Source organism: Engystomops pustulosus, chromosome 4, assembly GCF_040894005.1.
Source record: "Engystomops pustulosus chromosome 4, aEngPut4.maternal, whole genome shotgun sequence".
NCBI lineage: Eukaryota > Metazoa > Chordata > Amphibia > Anura > Leptodactylidae > Engystomops > Engystomops pustulosus.
In genome coordinates, this window is record NC_092414.1 from 37,924,606 (window position 1) to 37,947,708 (window position 23,103).

A 23,103-nucleotide genomic window follows, 5' to 3' on the forward strand; every position below is an offset into this window, starting at 1 on the left:
ACTGTCTTATTTTCAGGGAAACAGGGTACTAGGACTTATTTACTAAGCGTCGTGCACTGCACTTTCGTCATGTTTTTTCGGGGTTTGCTTGGCTTGAGCAGTTATTTAACAGGTGTCTGTGCTGGGAATTTGGCGCATGCAATCGTTTTTTCTCGCAGCTGCGCTGGCTTCCATGCGACACAAGTTAGGGGGCGTTCCGTCGGACGCTCCAACTGATTCGGACTGAGCCCAAGATTTAACTTTCAAATTGTGTTGGTGTATGTAAGTGTTGCACTTACATACACCAGGAAGAAGAAGGTGAACTCTGTCGGACCTGAGCAGGGAAGCGACACATGCAAGATATCGGGCGCACGATCTTAGTGAATCGTGGCACAGTGCATTATCGACAGACAATGCACTTTCCAGGAACTCCAAGGACGCAGTTTGCCCCACTGTGACACAAAACTTTATAATATATGCATAAACTGTATGATCCTTTACAGATGTCAAAGTGACAAAGTGATTTAATCATTCTTATTCTGCTATTACATCACTATGATTTATGAATATAACCATTTCAGAGGGATCACAATGTTAAGTATAGTAATGCCACACTTTTATCTTTAAGCAGAGATTGTCTCTGTGCCACACAGCTATTGTAGGATGATATTGCTTCTCTATTTAGATTATGTTTTGTATGTTAGAGATTTAAAAGGGAAGATATTACCAGAAAGTAACCTATCTTTAATAACGTTTTTATTTCATAGCTATTTGTTAGCATTGTTTCTGTTTCCATCTCACTCTTATATCATATAAAAGTATACTATATAATATAAAGTAGTTTATCCTGAAAATTTTAACTCTGGCCACCAGACGTAATTACATTGCCATAATAACAAAAGAATATAACGCCTCTATAGAATAAAATCACAACCACCTCCAGTAGTAACTATGATTAAGTTTTGACAGAAAAATTTGTTTCATCTGCACAGAGCATGCCTATTAAATGTTCCATAGATGTCAGCTCCAGACTTTTCCTATCTATGACCACAAGGCTGCTGTATAGTATATCACTAAGTGCTGTTACTGGAGATCAGGCAAAATGGATGACCTTATAACCAACAATAGAAAATAGAAGCCAAAAAGCCTTCAATCAGAAAATAGATAAGAAAACTGTGATTTATTTTCTTATCTAGTTTTAATCAGCCGAAAGATTGTTGCTGTTGGGCTTTGATCATATATAAAGATATACAACAGTCGCAGTAAACACTTTCAGTTATCTGCAAAGTATCCAGTAATATGTAGGCATACTCGGTTTACACGGATAAGTCAAAAAGATTATAGTATGGAAAGGGCAGAAGTAGGTATCAGACCAGGAAATATCCAATTACTTAAGAACCCAATGTGTATCACTTCCTGTGTAGCTTCCTCAGGAATGTCTCCAAAATAATAACTGGCATTATATGAAAATAACCATCTTGTGATAAAGATACTAAAACTAAATGGCTTAAATGTTAAAGAAATGCAATTAACAAAATAATAAATATTTGAAAACATACCTGTGATATCAGATTTTCAACTGGTGGGCAGCTCTTTAAAGTTTCAGTTCCAATCCCTGAGTCATCGGCATCTATTAGACTTTCCACTGGAACATTGTGCTGAGGTTTAAGGAAAGCAAATTCCCTCTCACTTGGGTCCAGAGTTACACAAACATCATAGGAATATGGCAGAGGTAATGTCCCAGTGCTGAACTGTGACATAAGTCTGGGATCAATAGGTGGATATAGACTTGTACTCATGGATCCAAATGATGTAGAAGATTTGGACTCTTTGTACTTGGAGACAACTGCAATAATCACAGTCACCATGAAGAGGAAGGAAATCAATGCCAAGGCTATTACCAAGTAGAATTGTAGATTGGACTGAGATTCTTCTTTTATAGACTGGTTACTGAGCTCAGGAAGGACCTGATGAAAATGACCAGCGATCACCATGTTTATAGTGACTGAAGCTGAGCGGGATGGATTCCCATTGTCTCTCACTAGAACCACAATTCCATGTTTCATGATGTCTTTTTCTTGAAATACACGAGATGTCCTGATCTCCCCTGTGTGCTGGTCAATGGTGAAGAGTGATGGCTCTGAAGATTGTAAAAAGTAAGACAGCCAGGCATTGTGTCCAGAGTCAGAGTCCACTGCCACCACTTTAGATACTAAAGAGCCTGGTTCAGAGGTCCAAGGAACCATCTCAAATGTTGAGCTATCAGCCTCTGGTGATGGGTAGAGAATGACTGGGGAATTATCATTCTGGTCTACTATACATATTCTTAGTGTTGTGCTGCTGTTCAGAGATGGAGATCCATTGTCTCTGGCAATGATTTGGATTCTAAATTCTTTTTGGATTTCATAATCAAATGACCTCTGAGCATAGATGACCCCAGTTACTGGATTCATGGAGATGTAGGAGGACAGGAGATCTTCTTCTCTATTTGTAGACATTATAGAATACATTATCTTGGAATTGTCTTCACTGTCCATATCTTTTGCTTGGATATTGAATATTGAAGCTCCAGGGAGATTATTTTCTGGTATAAATGCAGTATAAGTCAGTTTCTCAAACACTGGAGCATTGTCATTGACATCTGATACATCAAGCCTAATAATCTTTCTAGAAGTCATTTCAGGAGATCCTTTATCAGAGGCTTGTATTGTGATGTTGTAGGATGATATTATTTCTCTATCTAGACTACTTTTTGTTACAATCTTATAAAAATTTCCTGTTGGTGAAATTAACTCAAATGGTAAATCCCCCTTTATTATACACTGGACCTCACCATTTTCTCCTGAGTCTGGATCATGAACTTTAATCAGAGCCACCACAGTCCCAGGAGCAGAATCCTCAGGAATAAGATCTGATGAAGAGGTAACAGATATCTCTGGAGCATTGTCATTGATATCTATGATTTCTAATAAAACCTTAGCATGAGCTGCCCGACCTCCTCCATCTTGGGCTTGTACAGAAATTTCATAATTTCTAGTCATCTCATAATCTAAGATTCCCCTTGTTCTAATTTCTCCTTTTTTAGAGTCAATGAAAAAAGTATGAAGAATATTTCTTGCGGTTGTACTAAAAGCGTAAGTGATCTCTCCATTGACACCTTCATCTTCATCACTTGCACTGACCTGCAGAATAGTAGTATTCACCGGTATATTCTCCCTAACACTTACTTTATATACATCCTGTGTAAATACTGGAGAATTATCATTGAAGTCAGTGACAATGATATTTATTAGGGCAGTGCCTGTCTGTACAGGATTCCCACCATCAGAAGCTGTTAGGATGAGCTCATGCTTGTCTTGTGTCTCTCGGTCTAGAGGTTTCTCTAGTATCAGCTCTGGAAATACACTGCCATCAGTGCTGACCTTCTCTCTAAGAGTAAAATACTGGTTTGTACTGAGTCTGTAGCTTATCACAGAATTAACACCAACATCCACATCTTCTGCTTTTTGTAGCAAAAATGTAGCTCCTGGGGAGGTGAGTTCACTTATGTCTAATGCTAGTGTATCACGGATAAATGTTGGTGAATTGTCATTAATATCCTGAATATCAATCTTTATACTGAAGACATTCAGAGGATTTTCCACCACAGCATCAAATGTAAGGACACAGTCGGCTGCAGCTCCACACAATGTCTCCCTGTCTATCCTATCAGCAATGTACAGGTTTCCATTATCCAGATTTATACTAAAATATTTCTCAGATAATCCTGGCACAATGTATAGCTTTCTTCTGGAGAGATTCCTTACATCTAATTGTAGATCCTTTGCTATATTCCCCACAATAGATCCTTTCCTTAATTCTTCATTAATGGAATAATGGATGTGACCAGAGACTGAATGACACAGCCAGGAGAATAAGAAGGGAAATATTACTTGCCATCTGAGTCCTTGCATTGCTTGTCCTTCCTGCAGGTGTAATCCAGCCATCCTTCTTCTCACCAGAAATATAATGGTAAAATCCCTTGTTATATGTAGAATCCACAGGAAAATAATCCCTCTTGTGTATGAGTCCTATACCCGGCACATCCCAGTGTGAAATGCTGTGTATTTCTTCTTGCAGTTGAACACTGTCTGCATCATGGAGGTGATTCTGGATTTACAGAATATTTTCCTTATAGGTGAACAGCGGCGCTCTGAGGCCGATATGGGGAACTGCATTATCATTGCTAGAAGATATCACAATATATTTTATGTGTACATACAGAAGAAGAATTTATATATATTTGATAAAGGATCTTCGAGGACATATTAGTGCTGGTTTTAGCTAAACATTATAGTTTATTACTTGAGTTTACCACCAGAATAATCTTTGGATTGCTTCCCTGAAGTAGAACTGATTCATTTAATATTTTTAAATCTTGATTTTTATTATAAGTAGCATGGAGGAGACCTTAAGTGTAATCCACTCAGCCCAGTGGGTCGATTAGGAAACATGAAAGCTGTGTCTTTAAATTCTATAACATGCCCTACATAATGCTGTTTTTCCTTGTAGCGTAGCTACAAAGTGGACACACACCAATCAACCCTAATTTATCTTACTATCTAAAGTATAGGTGGCATCTTGTCATATAGCAAACCCTGTGATTCTAACAATGAGAAAATATCTCTTGTTTGTTCTTCCTTGTGATTGCCCTGAGGAAGCTTTTTACAAGTTTCAGATATCATCTTAAAAAACGTAAGATGATAAAGTGCTCATTGACCTGAACCATCTTACCAAATACTGCAGAATTATGGCCTGTTTTCCATAGCGTTTTATTTGATGGATTCCTATGCGGTACCAATTGTGGTCCCTGACCCCAAAATGGCTCTTTAGCAACCATAGCTTGACCTAATGGTTGTTCTATGCAGCACAGTAAGTAAATACAACCATAGGGTAACCAGAACATACAGAACAGATACCATTTACGGCTCCTTGGATTATCTATTCTAGATATATGCAGCAATTATAATTACAATGATAACAATAATTCAATATCTCTTGTTCGCATGATCTCTTTGTCTAACTTCACCAATATGACATAGTTTTAAGAAATGAAATAAGGTTGCCATAAAGATTTGCTTGTCCACGCTGTATCATGCCAAGGCTTAGTAAACAGTTTAGAATTTGTATACCTTGAAGAAGGGTCTGGTACAGTCCCAAAACCGATTGGCTAATTAAAATTATTTTCCTTAAGTATAAGATGGCCTTAGCTTTCTCTTTGTGTCTGAGGGTATATGAAGGCAGCAGATATTTTGCTAGAAGCACTTAGCACAACCTGTCAAGATTATCTGTACTAACATGCAACCAGATACTTTTTAAATGTTTAACTGTACCACAAACTGTTCTGTCACTTTAATTTCTTTGGTTAAACTGTTGCAGATTTAAAGTTTATAATATGTTTTAAATCTGATACATTCTAAATGATAATTTATTGACGCAAACCTTACACATTCTTGCTTTACATACATTGTATTTACAATGTACAGTTAGCTTTTATATATATTTATATTTATTATACATTTTATGTTTCGTATAACTTTCAATGTCCCCTGTAATGTAGAACTCATTTAATTCTTTCTCCCAACATTTTTACAGCTACTCAACAGTCCTCAATGGGATTTAATTTCCTTAGGCCCAAATTAAAAACAAACTAAAGAAGCTAAGGAAAAGTTTTTGTTACTTAAAAATACCATTACATGGATTCTTCACACTTTTGTCACATCACACTGTAGTACATTGATCGCGGTCAAAACCGAAAACTACAAGGTTTTAGGCAGTGTTAGAGGCCTTAGACTGGATAACTGCCATGCAGAATACATACTGAAGATTATTTTATAAATTTTAACTCCTAAATATCTTACTTATATCTAAGAATTCAAAAGACTTGTACCCCATCATTTGACAAAAGTGATCGAATATGCAATACAAGATAATTTACAGAAATAAAAACAGTAAAACAATGTAATATCTTACAAACATGACCTGCAGTTGTGGTTTCACTCAGAATACCAATATATAAGAGCGGATTCTCCAATGGACAATCTGGCTTTTCTATGCATTACCTTACATTGATCACCAAGTAATGATAATCCCTTTATTACTGATCATAGGATGGTCAAGCAAGGGTCACCGCTTGAGGGCCATCATTGAGATACAGTATTCATATACTTAAGTTTATCAAATCTTAATTAATAAATCTCATATATATATATATATATATATATATATATATATATATATACATATATGATAAATATAACTTATAAGAAACATCTTTATAGCTATATATATATTCATCTGCAAATAATGTTTTTTTTTTCAAACTAGTAATAATAGAATTTTAATAGAATTTTCTTTTCCGAAAACAGACAGGATCAAATAAATCTATAAAGTATATTTGGAAATGTCAAACGTTTTTTGGAACTAATGTGCAAGTTGGAAATAATCTATGAAGTCGTAAATTAAAACTAATAAAACAAAACAATTTAAATGTTTTATAAATGTCTACAGTTGGACAGCTTCTTAATGTTCAATTTTTGATTCCCAAATTATCAGAATCTATAGCATATTCATACGTACCTGTGATATAAGATAATCTGCAGGTGAAGAATTCTTTAAACTTTCATTTCCAATCCCTGAGTCATCAGCATCTATTAAACTCTCCACTGGAACATTGTGTTGAGGTTTAAGGAAAGCAAATTCCCTCTCACTTGGGTCCAGAGTTACACAAACATCATAGGAATATGGCAGAGGTAATGTCCCATTGCTGAACTGTGTCATAAATCTGGGATCAACCGGTGGATAAAGACTTGTACTCATGGATCCAAATGAAGTAGAAGATTTGGACTCTTTGTACTTGGAGACAACTGCAATAATCACAGTCACCAGGAAGAGGAAGGAAATCAATGCCAAGGCTATTACCAAGTAGAATTGGAGGTTGGACTGAGATTCTTCTTTTATAGACTGGTTACTGAGCTCAGGAAGGACCTGATGAAAATGACCAGCGATCACCATGTTTATAGTGACTGAAGCTGAGCGGGATGGATTCCCATTGTCTCTCACTAGAACCACAATTCCATGTTTCATGATGTCCTTTTCTTGAAATACACGAGATGTCCTGATCTCCCCTGTGTGCTGGTCAATGGTGAAGAGTGATGGCTCTGAAGATTGTAAAAAGTAAGACAACCAGGCATTGTGTCCAGAGTCAGCGTCCACTGCCACCACTTTAGATACTAAAGAGCCTGGTTCAGAGGTCCAAGGAACCATCTCAAATGTTGAGCTATCAGCCTCTGGAGATTGGTAGAGAATGACTGGTGAATTATCATTCTGGTCTACTATACATATTCTTAGTGTTGTGCTGCTGTTCAGAGATGGAGATCCATTGTCTCTGGCGATGATTTGGAACCTAAATTCTTTCTGCTTTTCATAATCAAATGACCTCTGAGCATAGATGACCCCAGTTACTGGATTCATGGAGATGTAGGAGGACAGGAGATCTTCTTCATTACTTGTAGACATTATAGAATAAGTTATCTTAGCATTGTCTTCACTGTCCAAATCTCTTGCTTGAATGTTAAATATAGAAGCTCCAGGGAGATTATTTTCTGGTATAAATGCAGTATAAGTCAGTTTCTCAAACACTGGAGCATTGTCATTGACATCTGATACATCAAGTCTAATAACTTTTCTAGAAGTCATTTCAGGAGATCCTTTATCAGAGGCTTGTATTGTGATGTTGTAGGATGATATTATTTCTCTATCTAAACTATGTTTTGAAAGTATTTTATAAAAATTATTTGCAGTTGATTTTAATTCAAACGGTACATCCCCTTTTATTATACATTGGACCTCACCATTTTCTCCTGAATCCCGATCTTGAACTTGTATCAAAGCCACCACAGTCCCAGGAGCAGAATCCTCAGGAATAAGATCTGATGATGAGGTTATAGATATCTCAGGAGCATTGTCATTTTCATCTATGACTTCTATTAAAACTTTGGCTTTGGCTGCCAGGCCACCTCCATCTTCAGCTTGCAGCAAAATTTCATATTTTCTTGACACTTCATAATCTAATTGTCCTTTTGTAATAATCTCTCCACTGCTGGAATTGAGTTTAAAACTTTGAAGAATATTATTTGCTGTGGTTCTTATGGAGTAAATAATCTTCCCATTGACACCTTCATCTTCATCACTTGCACTGACCTGCAGAATTGTAGAATTCACCGGAATATTCTCCCTAACACTTACTTTATATACATCCTGTGTAAATACTGGAGAATTATCATTGAAGTCCGTGACAATGATATTTATTAGGGCAGTGCCTGTCTGTACAGGATTCCCACCATCAGAAGCTGTTAGGATGAGCTCATGCTTGTCTTGTGTCTCTCGGTCTAGAGGTTTCTCTAGTATCAGCTCTGGAAATACACTGCCATCAGTGCTGACCTTCTCTCCAAGAGTAAAATACTGGTTTGTACTGAGTCTGTAGCTTATCACAGAATTAACACCAACATCCAAATCTTCTGCATTGTGTAAAAGAAACCTTGTTCCTGGTAATGTGAATTCACTCATTTCTATTCTAATTGTATCAATAATAAATTTAGGAGGATTATCATTTATATCCTGAATATCAATCTTTATACTGAAGACATTTAGAGGATTTTCCACCACAGCATCAAATGTAAGGACACAGTCGGCTGCAGCTCCACACAATGTCTCCCTGTCTATCCTATCAGCAATGTACAGGTTTCCATTATCCAGATTTATGCTAAAATATTTTTGATAGACTCCTGAAACAACACGTAGTTTCCTTCTGGTGAGATCCTTAACATCTAATTGTAGATCCTTTGCTATATTCCCCACAATAGATCCTTTCCTTAATTCTTCATTAATGGAATAATGGATGTGACCAGAGACTGAATGACACAGCCAGGAGAATAAGAAGGGAAATATTACTTGCCATCTGAGTCCTTGCATTGCTTGTCCTTCCTGCAGGTGTAATCCAGCCATCCTTCTTCTCACCAGAAATGTAATGGTAAAATCCCTTGTTATATGTAGAATCCACAGGAAAATAATCCCTCTTGTGTATGAGTCCTATACCCGGCACATCCTAGTGTGAAATGCTGTGTATTTCTTCTTGCAGTTGAACACTGTCTGCATCATGGAGGTGATTCTGGATTTACAGAATATTTTCCTTATAGGAGAACAGCGGCGCTCTGAGGCCGATATGGGGAACTGCAGCATTAGTGACTGGTTCTAACAGACAGCACATTGTAAATACAGTTTATGTATATAAAATAATAAAAGATGGTATTCTTCTATAATGACATGTATATAGTTATAAATCAGCTGATATAAGTTAGTGGGAAATATTATAATTAATTACAGGTAAGAGGAGATATTGTATGTGCTGAATCAAATTTTTATGTAATCTTATCTAATTTTTGTCCTATCCTTAAACCAAAAAACTATAGATTTATGCGATAAAAACAATGGAATTATACAATCTAATATAACATTTACTTTAATATTTTACAATAGAAAATATAAAAAGCTTATTAATATTTAGGAATTTTAAGAAACTATGTTATAAGTGTTAACTTTTTAAACTGTAGTTCTTTCACCTACCTGGCTACTGTAGATCTCTACTCCTGCTTCTTTATGGGACTACCTCGTTCTCTATTTTTGTACTTGTTAAATACAACATGATCATCTAGATGCCATGCAGAGTGTAATAATTATCCAAGTATTTTCTGTTTCCTTTGCTTATGTTAAGTATGTGCCTACATCTCTGGAATCTAGGAATCTTGCCCTATGGCCAGTTAGCAATTGAAGAAAATCTGTTAGTGCTAAACTTTGGACACCCTTAACTTTTCATAGGTTTACCACTTTAACACCAGCGATATAAAAAAAAGTCCCAAAGTTTTATTGTAAACATGATTCTTTATGATTTAAAGTGACTTTCCATCCAAACATAAAATGAGGAGTAGACAGAAGCGAATATCTCACAAATACAACCACCAGTAAGAAGATTTCAGTACCTCTACCAAAGTTTACATCATGTATCATTGAACTTAAAAATTTCAGATACCGTATAAGCCGACCCAAGTATAAGCCGAGGCCCCTAATTTTACCACAAAAACCTTGTAAAACCTATATATTTTTTATAATAGGCATTACGTCCATCTGCTTTGATGGATGTATTGACCACTGTGCCATACCGTACTGGGAGGGAAACATAGAGCAGGTTCTATCTTCCCCCATAAGTACTGGCATGCCATACTTCTCCAACCACATCCAACACAGGAGGAGATTGTGAATTACACATATGAAAGTTTGCAAGCTGCGCATTATTTCTATGCCAGAAGCGTCTTGATTTATTCGATGCAGCCAGACAGGGTAAGGATGTCATAATACAAGAAATCTTCCTCTATTACTTCTACAATAACTTAAAAACTAAAATTTCTTGCAACAAGGTCACATTTCTATGTACACATTTATAAAGTGTTAAATATTAAGTGATTTATTAGGCCCCTGAGGCCTGAATAAGATGTAAGCCAATTTCAATTCTTACTCGTCCATGGCCCTTGTCATGAGGACCTAAATTGGAAGTTAGTGGGATTGAAACAAATGAACAATAATTCTTAGTAGGATTGTGAGTAATGTAAACCCTTGCTATAATCATATCTCTGCTCATTTGTTACGAGTGCATGGTGAACCAACTGGTCAAAATGCTTGTTTTCTTCAATGGCATTGTTATAATGTGAAAATTTAATAAAATGTACAGGCAGTCCCTGGGTTACGTACAAGATAGGTTCTGTAAGTTTGTTCTTAAGTTGAGTTTGTATGTAAGTCGGAACTGTATATTTTATAATTGTAACCCCAGACAACATTTTTTTGGTCTTTGTGACAATTGGATTTTAAAAATGTTGGGTCGTCATAAGAACCAGGATTAACAATAAAGCTTCATTGCAGAAACCTGTGATAACTTTTACAGCTGATCATTGTAGTCCAAGGCTAAAGTACAGTTAATCACCAACCTCCAAAGGTCCGTTTGTAACTAGGGGTCATCTGTAAGGCGGGTGTTCTTAAGTAGGGGACCGTCTGTATATATAATTTTTAAAGTACACTTTTATTAACCAAGGTCCTCAACAAGATGAGCAGCTGTGACTTTAATATTTGAGAATGCAGAAAATTTGCTAAAATGAAGCAAAATTATAAAATAACTTTTATGCACAACCATTAATATATGTATAAAAAAAGAAAGATTCACGTATTTCAGTGATATATTGCAAACCTTAGTGATGTGGTGGTGAACATTTGGAGTGCCCAAACTACAGCCAAAAACCCAATTATTTTACAAAGTGCTGACACAGCAATTTTATTAGTAACTCATTGCTTCCTGCTCTGCAACAGCTTTCAATCGTGTTGGCATGGTGAGGCCATTAATACCGTTGTAGAAGATAAATTTGAAATGTCATTGTAGCTTCCATCCAGGCAGAATCACGGGACAGGAGCTCAAATGTAAATCCAGTCCTGTCCATGCCCCCTTTCTCGACATGCAATCACAGGAAGCCCAGGAAGTGGTGCTTTAAATTAGCACTGACCGCAGCATATCATTGGCTACAAATGGCTGCAGGTGGAGGCCTTGAGCCACTTAACCTGTCTGGTAATCACTGTGCTAGGGTGATGACCTGGTTTCCCACAGAGATGGCTCTGAGTGCCACCACCACTGGTAGACAGGAAGATTTAAGTAACATGAGACCTCAGAGTTATATGTATGACCTGTACGTTAAGTTACCATATTGTTCCAACAAGAATCCATCATTTGCTATTTATGCCATGACTTTCTATAACCACTATAACCACACTAGAACAACTAGAGAGAATAATTTAAATTTTTAGTGATATTATCTTAATGAAGGATAAAAAGCAAAATAAAAAATAAAACTTGAAAAAATGCAAAGTTAGTTTTCTAGTCAACAATTCCGGATAAAATGTATAGCTAGATAGAAAAATAATTAGGCAATAACCATACCTGTGGTATAAGATTTTCTATCTGTGAGGAGTTTTTTAACGATTCATTTCCAATCCCTGAGTCATCGGCATCTATTAGACTTTCCACTGGAACATTGTGCTGAGGTTTAAGGAAAGCAAATTCCCTCTCACTTGGGTCCAGAGTTACACAAACATCATAGGAATATGGCAGAGGTAATGTCCCATTGCTGAACTGTGTCATAAATCTGGGATCAATCGGTGGATATAGACTTGTACTCATGGATCCAAATGAAGTAGAAGATTTGGACTCTTTGTACTTGGAGACAACTGCAATAATCACAGTCACCATGAAGAGGAAGGAAATCAATGCCAAGGCTATTACCAAGTAGAATTGGAGGTTGGACTGAGATTCTTCTTTTATAGACTGGTTGCTGAGCTCAGGAAGGACCTGATGAAAATGACCAGCGATCACCATGTTTATAGTGACTGAAGCTGAGCGGGATGGATTCCCATTGTCTCTCACTAGAACCACAATTCCATGTTTCATGATGTCTTTTTCTTGAAATACACGAGATGTCCTGATCTCCCCTGTGTGCTGGTCAATGGTGAAGAGCGATGGTTCTGAAGATTGTAAAAAGTAAGACAACCAGGCATTGTGTCCAGAGTCAGCGTCCACTGCCACCACTTTAGATACTAAAGAGCCTGGTTCAGAGGTCCAAGGAACCATCTCAAATGTTGAGCTATCAGCCTCTGGGGATGGGTAGAGAATGACTGGTGAATTATCATTCTGGTCTACTATACATATTCTTAGTGTTGTGCTGCTGTTCAGAGATGGAGATCCATTGTCTCTGGCAATGATTTGGATCTTAAATTCTTTCTGCTTTTCATAATCAAATGACCTCTGAGCATAGATGACCCCAGTTACTGGATTCATGGAGATGTAGGAGGACAGGAGATCTTCTTCATTCCTTGTAGACATTATAGAATAAGTTATTTTAGCATTGTCTTCACTGTCCATATCTCTTGCTCGAATATTAAATACAGAAGCTCCAGGGAGATTATTTTCTGGTATAAATGCAGTATAAGTCAGTTTCTCAAACACTGGGGCATTGTCATTGACATCTGATACATCAAGTCTAATAACTTTTCTAGAAGTCATTTCAGGAGATCCTTTATCAGAGGCTTGTATTGTGATGTTATAGGATGACATGATTTCTCTATCTAGACTACTTTTTGTAACAATCTTATAAAAATTACTTCCTGATGTTATTAATTCAAATGGTAAATTGCCTTGTATAACACATTGGACCTCACTATTTTCTTCAGAGTCAGGATCATGAACCTGGATTAGAGCCACCACAGTCCCTGGGACAGAATCCTCAGGAATAAGATCTGATGATGAGGTTATAGATATCTCAGGAGCATTGTCATTTTCATCTATTACTTCTATTAAAACCTTGGCTTTGGTTGCAAGGCTTCCTCCATCTTGAGCTTGCACTGAAATCTCATAAAACCTTGACACTTCATAATCTAAATGTGCTTTCGTTTTAATCTCACCATTTTTGGAATTAATATTGAAAGTTTGTAGAATGTCACTTGCTGTGGTTCTTATGGAGTAAATGATTTTCCCATTGACACCTTCATCTTCATCACTTGCACTGACCTGCAGAATAGTAGAATTCACCGGTATATTCTCCCTAACACTTACTTTATATACATCCTGTGTAAATACTGGAGAATTATCATTGATATCATTGATAATGATATTTATTAGGGCAGTGCCTGTCTGTACAGGATTCCCACCATCAGAAGCTGTTAGGATGAGCTCATGCTTGTCTTGTGTCTCTCGGTCTAGAGGTTTCTCTAGTATCAGCTCTGGAAATACACTGCCATCAGTGCTGACCTTCTCTCCAAGAGTAAAATACTGGTTTGTACTGAGTCTGTAGCTGATCAGGGAATTGACACCAACATCCGGATCTTCTGCATTTTGTAAAAGAAACCTTCTTCCTGGGGAGGTGGATTCACTCATTTCTATTCTAATTGTATCAAGAATAAATTTAGGAGGATTATCATTTATATCCTGAATATCAATCTTTATACTAAAGACATTCAGAGGATTTTCCACCACAGCATCAAATGTAAGGACACAGTCGGCTGCAGCTCTACACAATGTCTCCCTGTCTATCCTATCAGCAATGTACAGGTTTCCATTATCCAGATTTATGCTAAAATATTTCTCAGAGGTTTTGGACACAATACGTAATTTCCTTCTGGAGAGATCCTTAACATCTAATTGTAGATCCTTTGCTATATTCCCCACAATAGATCCTTTCCTTAATTCCTCATTAATGGAATAATGGATGTGACCAGAGACTGAATGACACAGCCAGGAGAATAAGAAGGGAAATATTACTTGCCATCTGAGTCCTTGCATTGCTTGTCCTTCCTGCAGGTGTAATCCAGCCATCCTTCTTCTCACCAGAAATATAATGGTAAAATCCCTTGTTATATGTAGAATCCACAGGAAAATAATCCCTCTTGTGTATGAGTCCTATACCCGGCACATCCTAGTGTGAAATGCTGTGTATTTCTTCTTGCAGTTGAACACTGTCTGCATCATGGAGGTGATTCTGGATTTACAGAATATTTTCCTTATAGGTGAACAGCGGCGCTCTGAGGCCGATATGGGGAACTGCAGCATTAGTGACTGGTTCTGATAGACAGCACATTGTGAAGACATTTTACGTATATTAATGAATATGTTGTTCTTCTAAAATGACATTTTATAAAGGAATAAATCCACTACTATTAGTTATCATGGATAATTAACTATTGTAATGGATGCCAGTTTAGAGGAGATATTGTATGTGCGTTACCAAATTATCAGCTAATCTTAGGTCATTTTTTTCAAATCCTAAAAACCAAAATACCATAGAATTGTGTGGTAAAATCTGATGTTATTATATAATCTAATGGCAAATTTACTTTTATATTTACAATAGAAAATATAAAAAGTTTTTTAATAGTTTAGAATTAAAAAAAAGCTTTGTTATAAGCTTTAAAATGTAGCTCTTTCACCTGCCTGGATATTGCCCCTGTCTTTATGGTACTAACTGCATCTTTATCCAATTCACTTCTTGGTAAATACTGTATGATCATCTGGATGCCAAGCAGAGTTAAGTGACTATCCAAGGAATTTCCATTTCCTTTACTTATGGTAAGTATGTGCCTACACCTGCAGAATCCAGGAATCTTACCCTATGGCCAGTTAGCAATTGGAGAAGATCTGTAGGTGCTAGACTTTGGATATGCTTAACTTTCCATATGTTTACCAATCTAACACCAGGGATATGTAGGAAAGAGTTACTTCTTCTCAGGAAGACTTCTACGAATCTTTTAATTTCAGGGATATTTACATTATTTTATAAACAAAAGAAAAAGTCCACAAAGGTTTACTGTAAACATAATGCAAAAAGAGTTAAAGTGATGTTCTGTCAACATATAAGATGAAGATTAGACATTAGAAATGGATAACTCACAAATAAAATCACCGGTAAGAAGATTTTAGTACCTGTACTGAAGTTTACATTATGGATCATTAAAGTGTAAAGCAAATTTTAGATAAAGGCGCTAGATCTACTGTAGAAGTATTTTGACTTTTATCTATTCTTGAAGCTGAACTCTTTATTTAGTACCCACAGTCTAAGGCTTCTCATATGGGAATGGATGCTATGCCTGGGCTGGGACCGAGGCATAGCATACATTTGGCTGGAGATTTGGAGAAGTGAGCACTCTTCTATACTCTGCTCTCAATAAGGAGGCGTGCTGCCGGGCCATATGTATTGCAAGAAATAAAGCACGCTCTATTGTTATTTTCTTGCGATTGCGCAGTGATGCACAGTACCGTGCCATGCACAATGCACTCTTATGGCGGCTGTATTCTAGTTGCCATCATACTGCTTGCATATGCAACACCCCTGCCGATGCATAAGCAGAGAAGTAGTTGCGAATAAGCCCTTTGTCTGTGTGTCCCCAGTAGGTGAGCCTGTACAACTCACTTCAAAGTCATATAGTTAGATAGAGGTAATTAGCAGCGGTAGATACTGCCTGGATTGACAAGGGTTAAATCTGTATTTGATATTGTTATCATCCAATTATGTTCCACCTTTGTAACTGGAGTGTGATTGGAGAGGGAGACGACCTGACCATAGTGTAACCAATCCCTTAGTCCGGAAGGGGTTTGAGGTCTGGAGTTCCAGAAACTTCTTAGAGCACAAGCTCTTGGAACCCATCTCTCCTAGAGAGCACATCCATTAGATCACTAATCTGTCTAGTGACCAGAGACAGCGTGTGGTGCACACCTCTAGTGCCCACACACACAGAACACCCAGGATTAAAGCTGCAGCTTCCAAAATTGGACACAGCTACATCCCAGTCTGCATCTACAACCAGGCTGGTGAACAAACTCCTGAGGTTCACTCTCCTTGACTGTCGTGTGACACTACCAAAAAAAGTCTACACATAATAGGTAGATTTACAAATAAGGTGTTAGACCTCACACAAAATAGGTTCTGTATATTGACAGATCATCTGAATGGACTTTGGCCGTTGAGTATAGAGTGAAGCTTTGACCCAGGGAAGCTTTGCTGGCAGCTGATTGATAGCTGCTTTGCAGTATCTGATCCCTGGAAAGTTGTGTGGGTTCATTCTGCAAGCTGTGTCCAATCCCTGCATCACCAACCCACAGCTGAGTCTGTCAGTAGCTGAGGGTGGTATCGAGTCTGGATAAGTTCCGAGGGCTCAGCTAGCTCAGGGATGGGGGCAGTGGCGTAACTAGGAGAGGAAGGGCCCCCTCTGAATGAGGCCCCCCTCCCCTTAAAAAACTATACATATTTATATGCTCAAAAATGTGAGTTACAGTTGCATGGTATACACAGTACATATATAGAGCATAATGCAGTATATATACACATCGAGTATATACACATCACTGATACAGCATATATACATCACAGATACAGCATATATACATCGCATATATGTTACACACATATTATGTTGTACAATGTGCAGCATAATATTTATATAATGGTGTACATCCTCCATTCTTTAGTTTGTCAGGTTGGATGATGGGGCCCCCTGACACTGTGGGGGCCATAGCAGCTGCTATGGCTGCTACCACTGTAGTTATGCCCCTGGATGGGGGTATACTTTCTCTGTGAGCCTAATCCTGATCTGGTTCTGCTCTGGCCTTTGGTTCTCCTGCTAGGTCTTGAACTCAGTATCCTGTCAGTGTCAGAATCCTGACTCCTGTCAGAACTGGATCCTTGAATCCTGCCAGAGATGGTAACCCTGACACTTGCCAGAGCTAGAACCCTGAAACTCAGGGTGAACTGCAACCCTGTATCCTGGCCTAATCTGGAATTCTGTTTCCTACCTGATCTTGTAATTCTGAAATCCAGTGTAAACTGGGGCCTATATAATGATTTGATAAAGAATCCTGTATACTGACTTTATCCGATATACCTGAAACCCAGTGTAAACTGTGACCTGTAAGCCATAAACCTGTGTACCCCCGGTCTTGAACCAGGTGTACCCTAAACTAGTCTGAAACCCATGTACACTTAATGTGTCTGGAACCCCATGTAGCCTGAACCGGTCTGGAACCCTGTGTACCCTGAACTGTCTGGAATCTCGTGCAATCTGAAATGGTCTGGAACACTATGTAACCTGAAGCTGTCTGGAACTCTGTGTACCTTTATCCTTTCCGGAAACCTGTTTATCCTGAGTCTGCGTGGAACCATGTATAACTCAAACCTTGTTTACCTTACCAGTTTACCTTGTCTGTATTTTTGCTTATCTATTATGACAGAGTAAGTATTTCTTTGTAACCTTGAACTTAGACCTTTGAAATGATTCCCTATTGTAGACCATATATAACACTATGGGGGGAATTTATTAATGGCTTTGACCCAATTTTTTGGGGGAAGTGTTTTTTTTTGTTGCTGCACTTTGTGTCGAACCCTCAATTTTTCATCTTCTCTGACATTCACAAACTTTTATTTTATTTTGTCACTCAAGTTGGGCACAGCTCTTCAATCCTGTGCTTTTCCTGCACTTCTAATTTCCCAACACGTTTTTGGCACACAATAAGACCAACAAAAAGCAAGTGTATTAACTTCTAAATCCTTCATAAATATGGTCTGAAATTCCTGTGCACCAAATACATTAAAGTCGTGTGCCACAATATATAATCATAGTGCAAATCACTGCTAAAATCAGGCACCAAAAGCACCTCTATACCTTAAAAACCACAATTATTTGCAACATGTACACATAATTTAACCTTGGTCCTCGACAATATTATCAGCCATAACTTGAATAATTGAGAAAAAACATCAAACTCAAGACCAAAACCAAAGCCCACTCTAAAATGCAGGAAATTCAGAAAGAAACTTCTATGGACAAAACCTTAGGGCACTGATTGGGAACCTTTTAGAGGCCTAGTGCCCAAGAATAGCCAAAAACCTACTCAATAATCATGATCAACAACTTATTGCTCCCTGTCCTGCCACAGTTTTCAACCGTATTTGCATCTTGGGGACACTAACACCGTTGAAAGAAGGAGGGGAAATTAGATTTATCATTGTAGCTTCCCTCTAGGGTCCATTTGAACAGGAAATATTGCAGGACAGGATCTCCAATAAAAATCCAGTCTTATCCACATCTCCTTTCTTCATATGCAGACCCAAGAAGCCCAGGAAGTGTTGGTTTAAAATAGTGATGAACGCAGCACATGCTGGGCTACCCATGGTACCCATGCCATGGGTTCACTCACACTGCCTTTGGGAATCAATAAGGAGTCTCTACCCCATAGAAAGATATCAGCACAAACAAAAATACATTACAGTGGTGGTCATGTTGGTGGATTGTATAGATGTTCAACTTGGACTAGAAGCTTCAATTTACACCTGACCTCAGAGGGAAATTGTAGAACCTGTGCAAAAGTAAAGCCACCATAGTGTTCCAACAGAAAACATTTAGTTGCTATTTAAGAGTCATGTGTTGATATAACCACACTAAAACAACTAAAAAACATGACTTAAATTCTGACTAAAAATATAGCAATTGAAAAACTAATACAAAATAAAAAACCCAAAAAAGTTATTTAGGCAAAAATTCCCAATATTAATGTACAGCTAGATAAATAATAATGCAAGAAGAATACCTGTGGTATAAAATTCTGTGTAGTGTTTTTCAACGATTCATTTCCAATCCCTGAGTCATCGGCATCTATTAGACTTTCCACAGGAACATTGTGCTGCGGTTTAAGGAAAGCAAATTCCCTCTCACTTGGGTCCAGAGTTACACAAACATCATAGGAATATGGCAGAGGTAATGTCCCAGTGCTGAACTGTGTCATAAATCTGGGATCAATGGGTGGATATAGACTTGTACTCATGGATCCAAATGAAGATGATTTGGACTGTTTGTACTTGGAGACAACTGCAATAATCACAGTCACTATGAAGAGGAAGGAAATCAATGCCAAGGCTATTACCAAGTAGAATTGTAGGTTGGACTGAGATTCTTCTATTATAGACTGGTTACTGAGCTCAGGAAGGACCTGATGAAAATGACCAGCGATCACCATGTTTATAGTGACTGAAGCTGAGCGGGATGGATTCCCATTGTCTCTCACTAGAACCACAATTCCATGTTTCATGAAGTCTTTTTCTTGAAATACACGAGATGTCCTCATCTCCCCTGTGTGCTGGTCAATGGTGAAGAGTGATGGTTCTGAAGATTGTAAAAAGTAAGACAACCAGGCATTGTGTCCAGAGTCAGCGTCCACTGCCACCACTTTAGATACTAAAGAGCCTGGTTCAGAGGTCCAAGGTACCATCTCAAATGTTGAGCTATCAGCCTCTGGTGATGGGTAGAGAATGACTGGAGAATTATCATTCTGGTCTACTATACATATTCTTAGTGTTGTCCTGCTGTTCAGAGATGGAGATCCATTGTCTCTGGCAATGATTTGGATCTTAAATTCTTTCTGTTTCTCATAATCAAATGACCTCTGAGCATAGATGACCCCAGTTACTGGATTCATGGAGATGTAGGAGGACAGGAGATCTTCTTCATTACTTGTAGACATTATAGAATAAGTTATCTTAGCATTGTCTTCAATGTCCATATCTCTTGCTGGAATATTAAATATTGAGGCTCCGGGAAGATTATTTTCTGGTATAAATGCAGTATAAGTCAGTTTCTCAAACACTGGGGCATTGTCATTGACATCTGATACATCAAGTCTAATAACTTTTCTAGAAGTCATTTCAGGAGAACCTTTATCAGAGGCTTGTATTGTGATGTTGTAGGATGATATTTTTTCTCTATCTAGACTACTTTTTGTAACAATTTTATAAAAATTACTTCCTGATGATATTAACTCAAATGGTAAATTGCCTAGAATAACACATTGGACCTCACCATTTTCTTCAGAGTCAGGATCATGAACTTGTATCAGAGCCACCACAGTCCCAGGAGCAGAATCCTCAGGAATAAGATCTGATGATGAGGTTATAGATATCTCAGGGGCATTGTCATTCATATCTGTTACTTCTATTAAAACCTTGGCTTTGGTTGCACGGCTTCCTCCATCTTCTGCTTGCACTGAGATCTCATAAAACCTTGAAACTTCATAATCTAAATGTGTTTTTGTTTTAATCTCACCATTTTTGGGATTAATAATGAAAGTCTGTAGAATTTCACTTGCTGTGGTTCTAATAGAGTAAGTGATCTGCCCATTGACACCTTCATCTTCATCACTTGCACTGACCTGCAGTATTGTAGAATTCACCGGAATATTCTCCCTAACACTTACTTTATATACATCCTGTGTAAATACTGGAGAATTATCATTGAAGTCAGTGACAATGATATTTATTAGGGCAGTGCCTGTCTGTACAGGATTCCCACCATCAGAAGCTGTTAGGATGAGCTCATGCTTGTCTTGTGTCTCTCGGTCTAGAGGTTTCTCTAGTATCAGCTCTGGAAATACACTGCCATCAGTGCTGACCTTCTCTCCAAGAGTAAAATACTGGTTTGTACTGAGTCTGTAGCTTATCACAGAATTAACACCAACATCCGGATCTTCTGCATTTTGTAATAGAAATCTGCTTCCCGGGGAGGTGGATTCACTCATTTCTATTCTAATTGTATCAAGAATAAATTTAGGAGAATTGTCATTTATATCCTGAATATCAATCTTTATACTGAAGACATTTAGAGGATTTTCCACCACAGCATCAAATGTAAGGACACAGTCGGCTGCAGCTCTACACAATGTCTCCCTGTCTATCCTATCAGCAATGTACAGGTTTCCATTATCCAGATTTATATTAAGATATTTCTCTGAGGTTTTAGACACAACACGTAATTTCCTTCTGACTAGATCCTTAACATCTAATTGTAGATCCTTTGCTATATTCCCCACAATAGATCCTTTCCTTAATTCTTCATTAATGGAATAATGGATGTGACCAGAGACTGAATGACACAGCCAGGAGAATAAGAAGGGAAATATTACTTGCCATCTGAGTCCTTGCATTGCTTGTCCTTCCTGCAGGTGTAATCCAGCCATCCTTCTTCTCACCAGAAATATAATGGTAAAATCGCTTGTTATATGTAGAATCCACAGGAAAATAATCCCTCTTGTGTATGAGTCCTATACCCGGCACATCCTAGTGTGAAATGCTGTGTATTTCTTCTTGCAGTTGAACACTGTCTGCATCATGGAGGTGATTCTGGATTTACAGAATATTTTCCTTATAGGTGAACAGCGGCGCTCTGAGGCGAATATGGGGAACTGCAACTTTAGTTAGTAAATATTAAGTATACAAAATTCTGCTACTATGTAGCTTATATGGAATTTTTTTATTCATCAATATTACCTAAACCTTTAGAAGTCAATATTTGAAAAAACAAAATAATAACATTTTCTACCAAATATACCCCTCACAGACCATCTGTTAATAGTTTAACAACTGGGCACATTTATCTCTCCACTGTCAGAGCCTTACGGGCAGAATCGCTGATTTATATTCACTGCTTAGAGCATGATGGTGATTTAACAACATGATACCTCTTAGCAACATTAACTTAGCTGATGTGACCTAACTGGACTTTACCTTCTTATTGCCCTATTTATTAGTCACTGAGGGTATAACAGTGCTCACTAGTAGTAGGGTATCACACAGCTGTCATTGGTATGATAACTTTTAGTATATCTGATATTCAGTTGTTCTGAGGGGACAGGACATGTAGTCTTATCTTTTACATTGGGTGCTCAAGCTAAACTTGAATAGTACTATGCAACAGCTACAATATTGCAAAATGAGGGGTGTTTCTAAGGTTTTGGCACCCAATGTAAACAACAGAAAGATATAGTAATGTGCAAAGTTCCTCGGCCCTTCAGACTACAGTTTTCCGCGGGAGTTAAATCTTAATGTGTTTGTCTCACTTAAGGATAGGCCATTGATTTTATAAAGTTTGATAGGATACACACTACAGGACAAAAAGTATTGTTAAACAGCTTGATGATGAAAAATTACAGTTTTATACCTTAAAATAACTATATAAATATTATATTTATAGTAGCTGTAATGCACTATATGTCTGATGTCGCTTATAATTCACTGCACTGAACGGAAGACCTTATAAGACATAAAATGTATAAATATTTTAACATAGATGAATCCTACAACAAAAGGACCTTAAATACTGAAAAGACTGCATTTATTTTTAGTAGAAACCCTATAACTTATCTCCCTATGAATGACTAAAATGATATAAGTATAATTATTATAAGAACTGTTATATTGTTCAGATTTTTATACATTACTTTGTATTACAAAACACTGTATTCAAGGAATTATTGTACTAAAAAGGTAAATAGAAAAAGAAAAAGTATTTTTCGGACTTTAAGACGAAACTTACCATAATCTGAACATCAAAAAAAAAGCAAAAGTATATTTGACACCCACTTGGTGGTCACAAACAACTCTGTAATAGCTCCACTACATTCAC

The 23,103-nt window shown here is 37.5% G+C and overlaps 4 protein-coding genes across 4 annotated transcripts in view; all 4 read right to left on the reverse strand.

Annotated features, from left to right (window-relative positions):
* Positions 1–4,097, reverse strand: part of LOC140128431 (protocadherin gamma-B1-like) — a 61,134-nt gene extending 57,037 nt beyond the window's left edge. Inside the window, exon 1 of the mRNA XM_072150136.1 lies at positions 1,539–4,097. Within this exon, the coding sequence (XP_072006237.1) occupies positions 1,539–3,965 (2,427 nt within the window). The 5' untranslated portion in view covers positions 3,966–4,097. The remainder of the gene's footprint in view (positions 1–1,538) is intronic.
* Positions 4,098–6,576: 2,479 nt separating this feature from the next.
* LOC140128432 (protocadherin gamma-B1-like) lies at positions 6,577–9,024 on the reverse strand. The gene has a single exon (XM_072150138.1). It carries the CDS (start codon positions 9,022–9,024, stop codon positions 6,577–6,579), a length of 2,448 nt encoding a protein of 815 aa, XP_072006239.1.
* A 1,560-nt stretch (positions 9,025–10,584) lies between these two features.
* On the reverse strand, positions 10,585–14,479 carry LOC140128433 (protocadherin gamma-B5-like). Its single transcript, XM_072150139.1, has 2 exons — positions 12,053–14,479; positions 10,585–10,614 (listed from the first exon to the last, which is right to left on the reverse strand). The coding sequence occupies exons 1-2, from the start codon at positions 14,477–14,479 to the stop codon at positions 10,585–10,587; spliced, it is 2,457 nt and encodes an 818-aa protein (XP_072006240.1).
* A 4,701-nt stretch (positions 14,480–19,180) lies between these two features.
* Positions 19,181–21,658, reverse strand: LOC140128434 (protocadherin gamma-B1-like). The gene has a single exon (XM_072150140.1). It carries the CDS (start codon positions 21,656–21,658, stop codon positions 19,181–19,183), a length of 2,478 nt encoding a protein of 825 aa, XP_072006241.1.
* Between the last annotated feature and the right edge of the window lie 1,445 nt (positions 21,659–23,103).

Bases quoted from the DNA above. Each gene is read 5' to 3' on its own strand.
- LOC140128432 (XM_072150138.1), bottom strand. From the start codon at position 9,024: ATGGCTGGATTACACCTGCAGGAAGGACAAGCAATGCAAGGACTCAGA.
- LOC140128433 (XM_072150139.1), bottom strand. From the start codon at position 14,479: ATGGCTGGATTACACCTGCAGGAAGGACAAGCAATGCAAGGACTCAGA. The intron at 10,615-12,052 runs GTATGGTTATTG...CTTCCAATTTAG, and splicing joins TAGAAAATCTTATACCACAG to GTCCTCATGACAAGGGCCAT.
- LOC140128434 (XM_072150140.1), bottom strand. From the start codon at position 21,658: ATGGCTGGATTACACCTGCAGGAAGGACAAGCAATGCAAGGACTCAGA.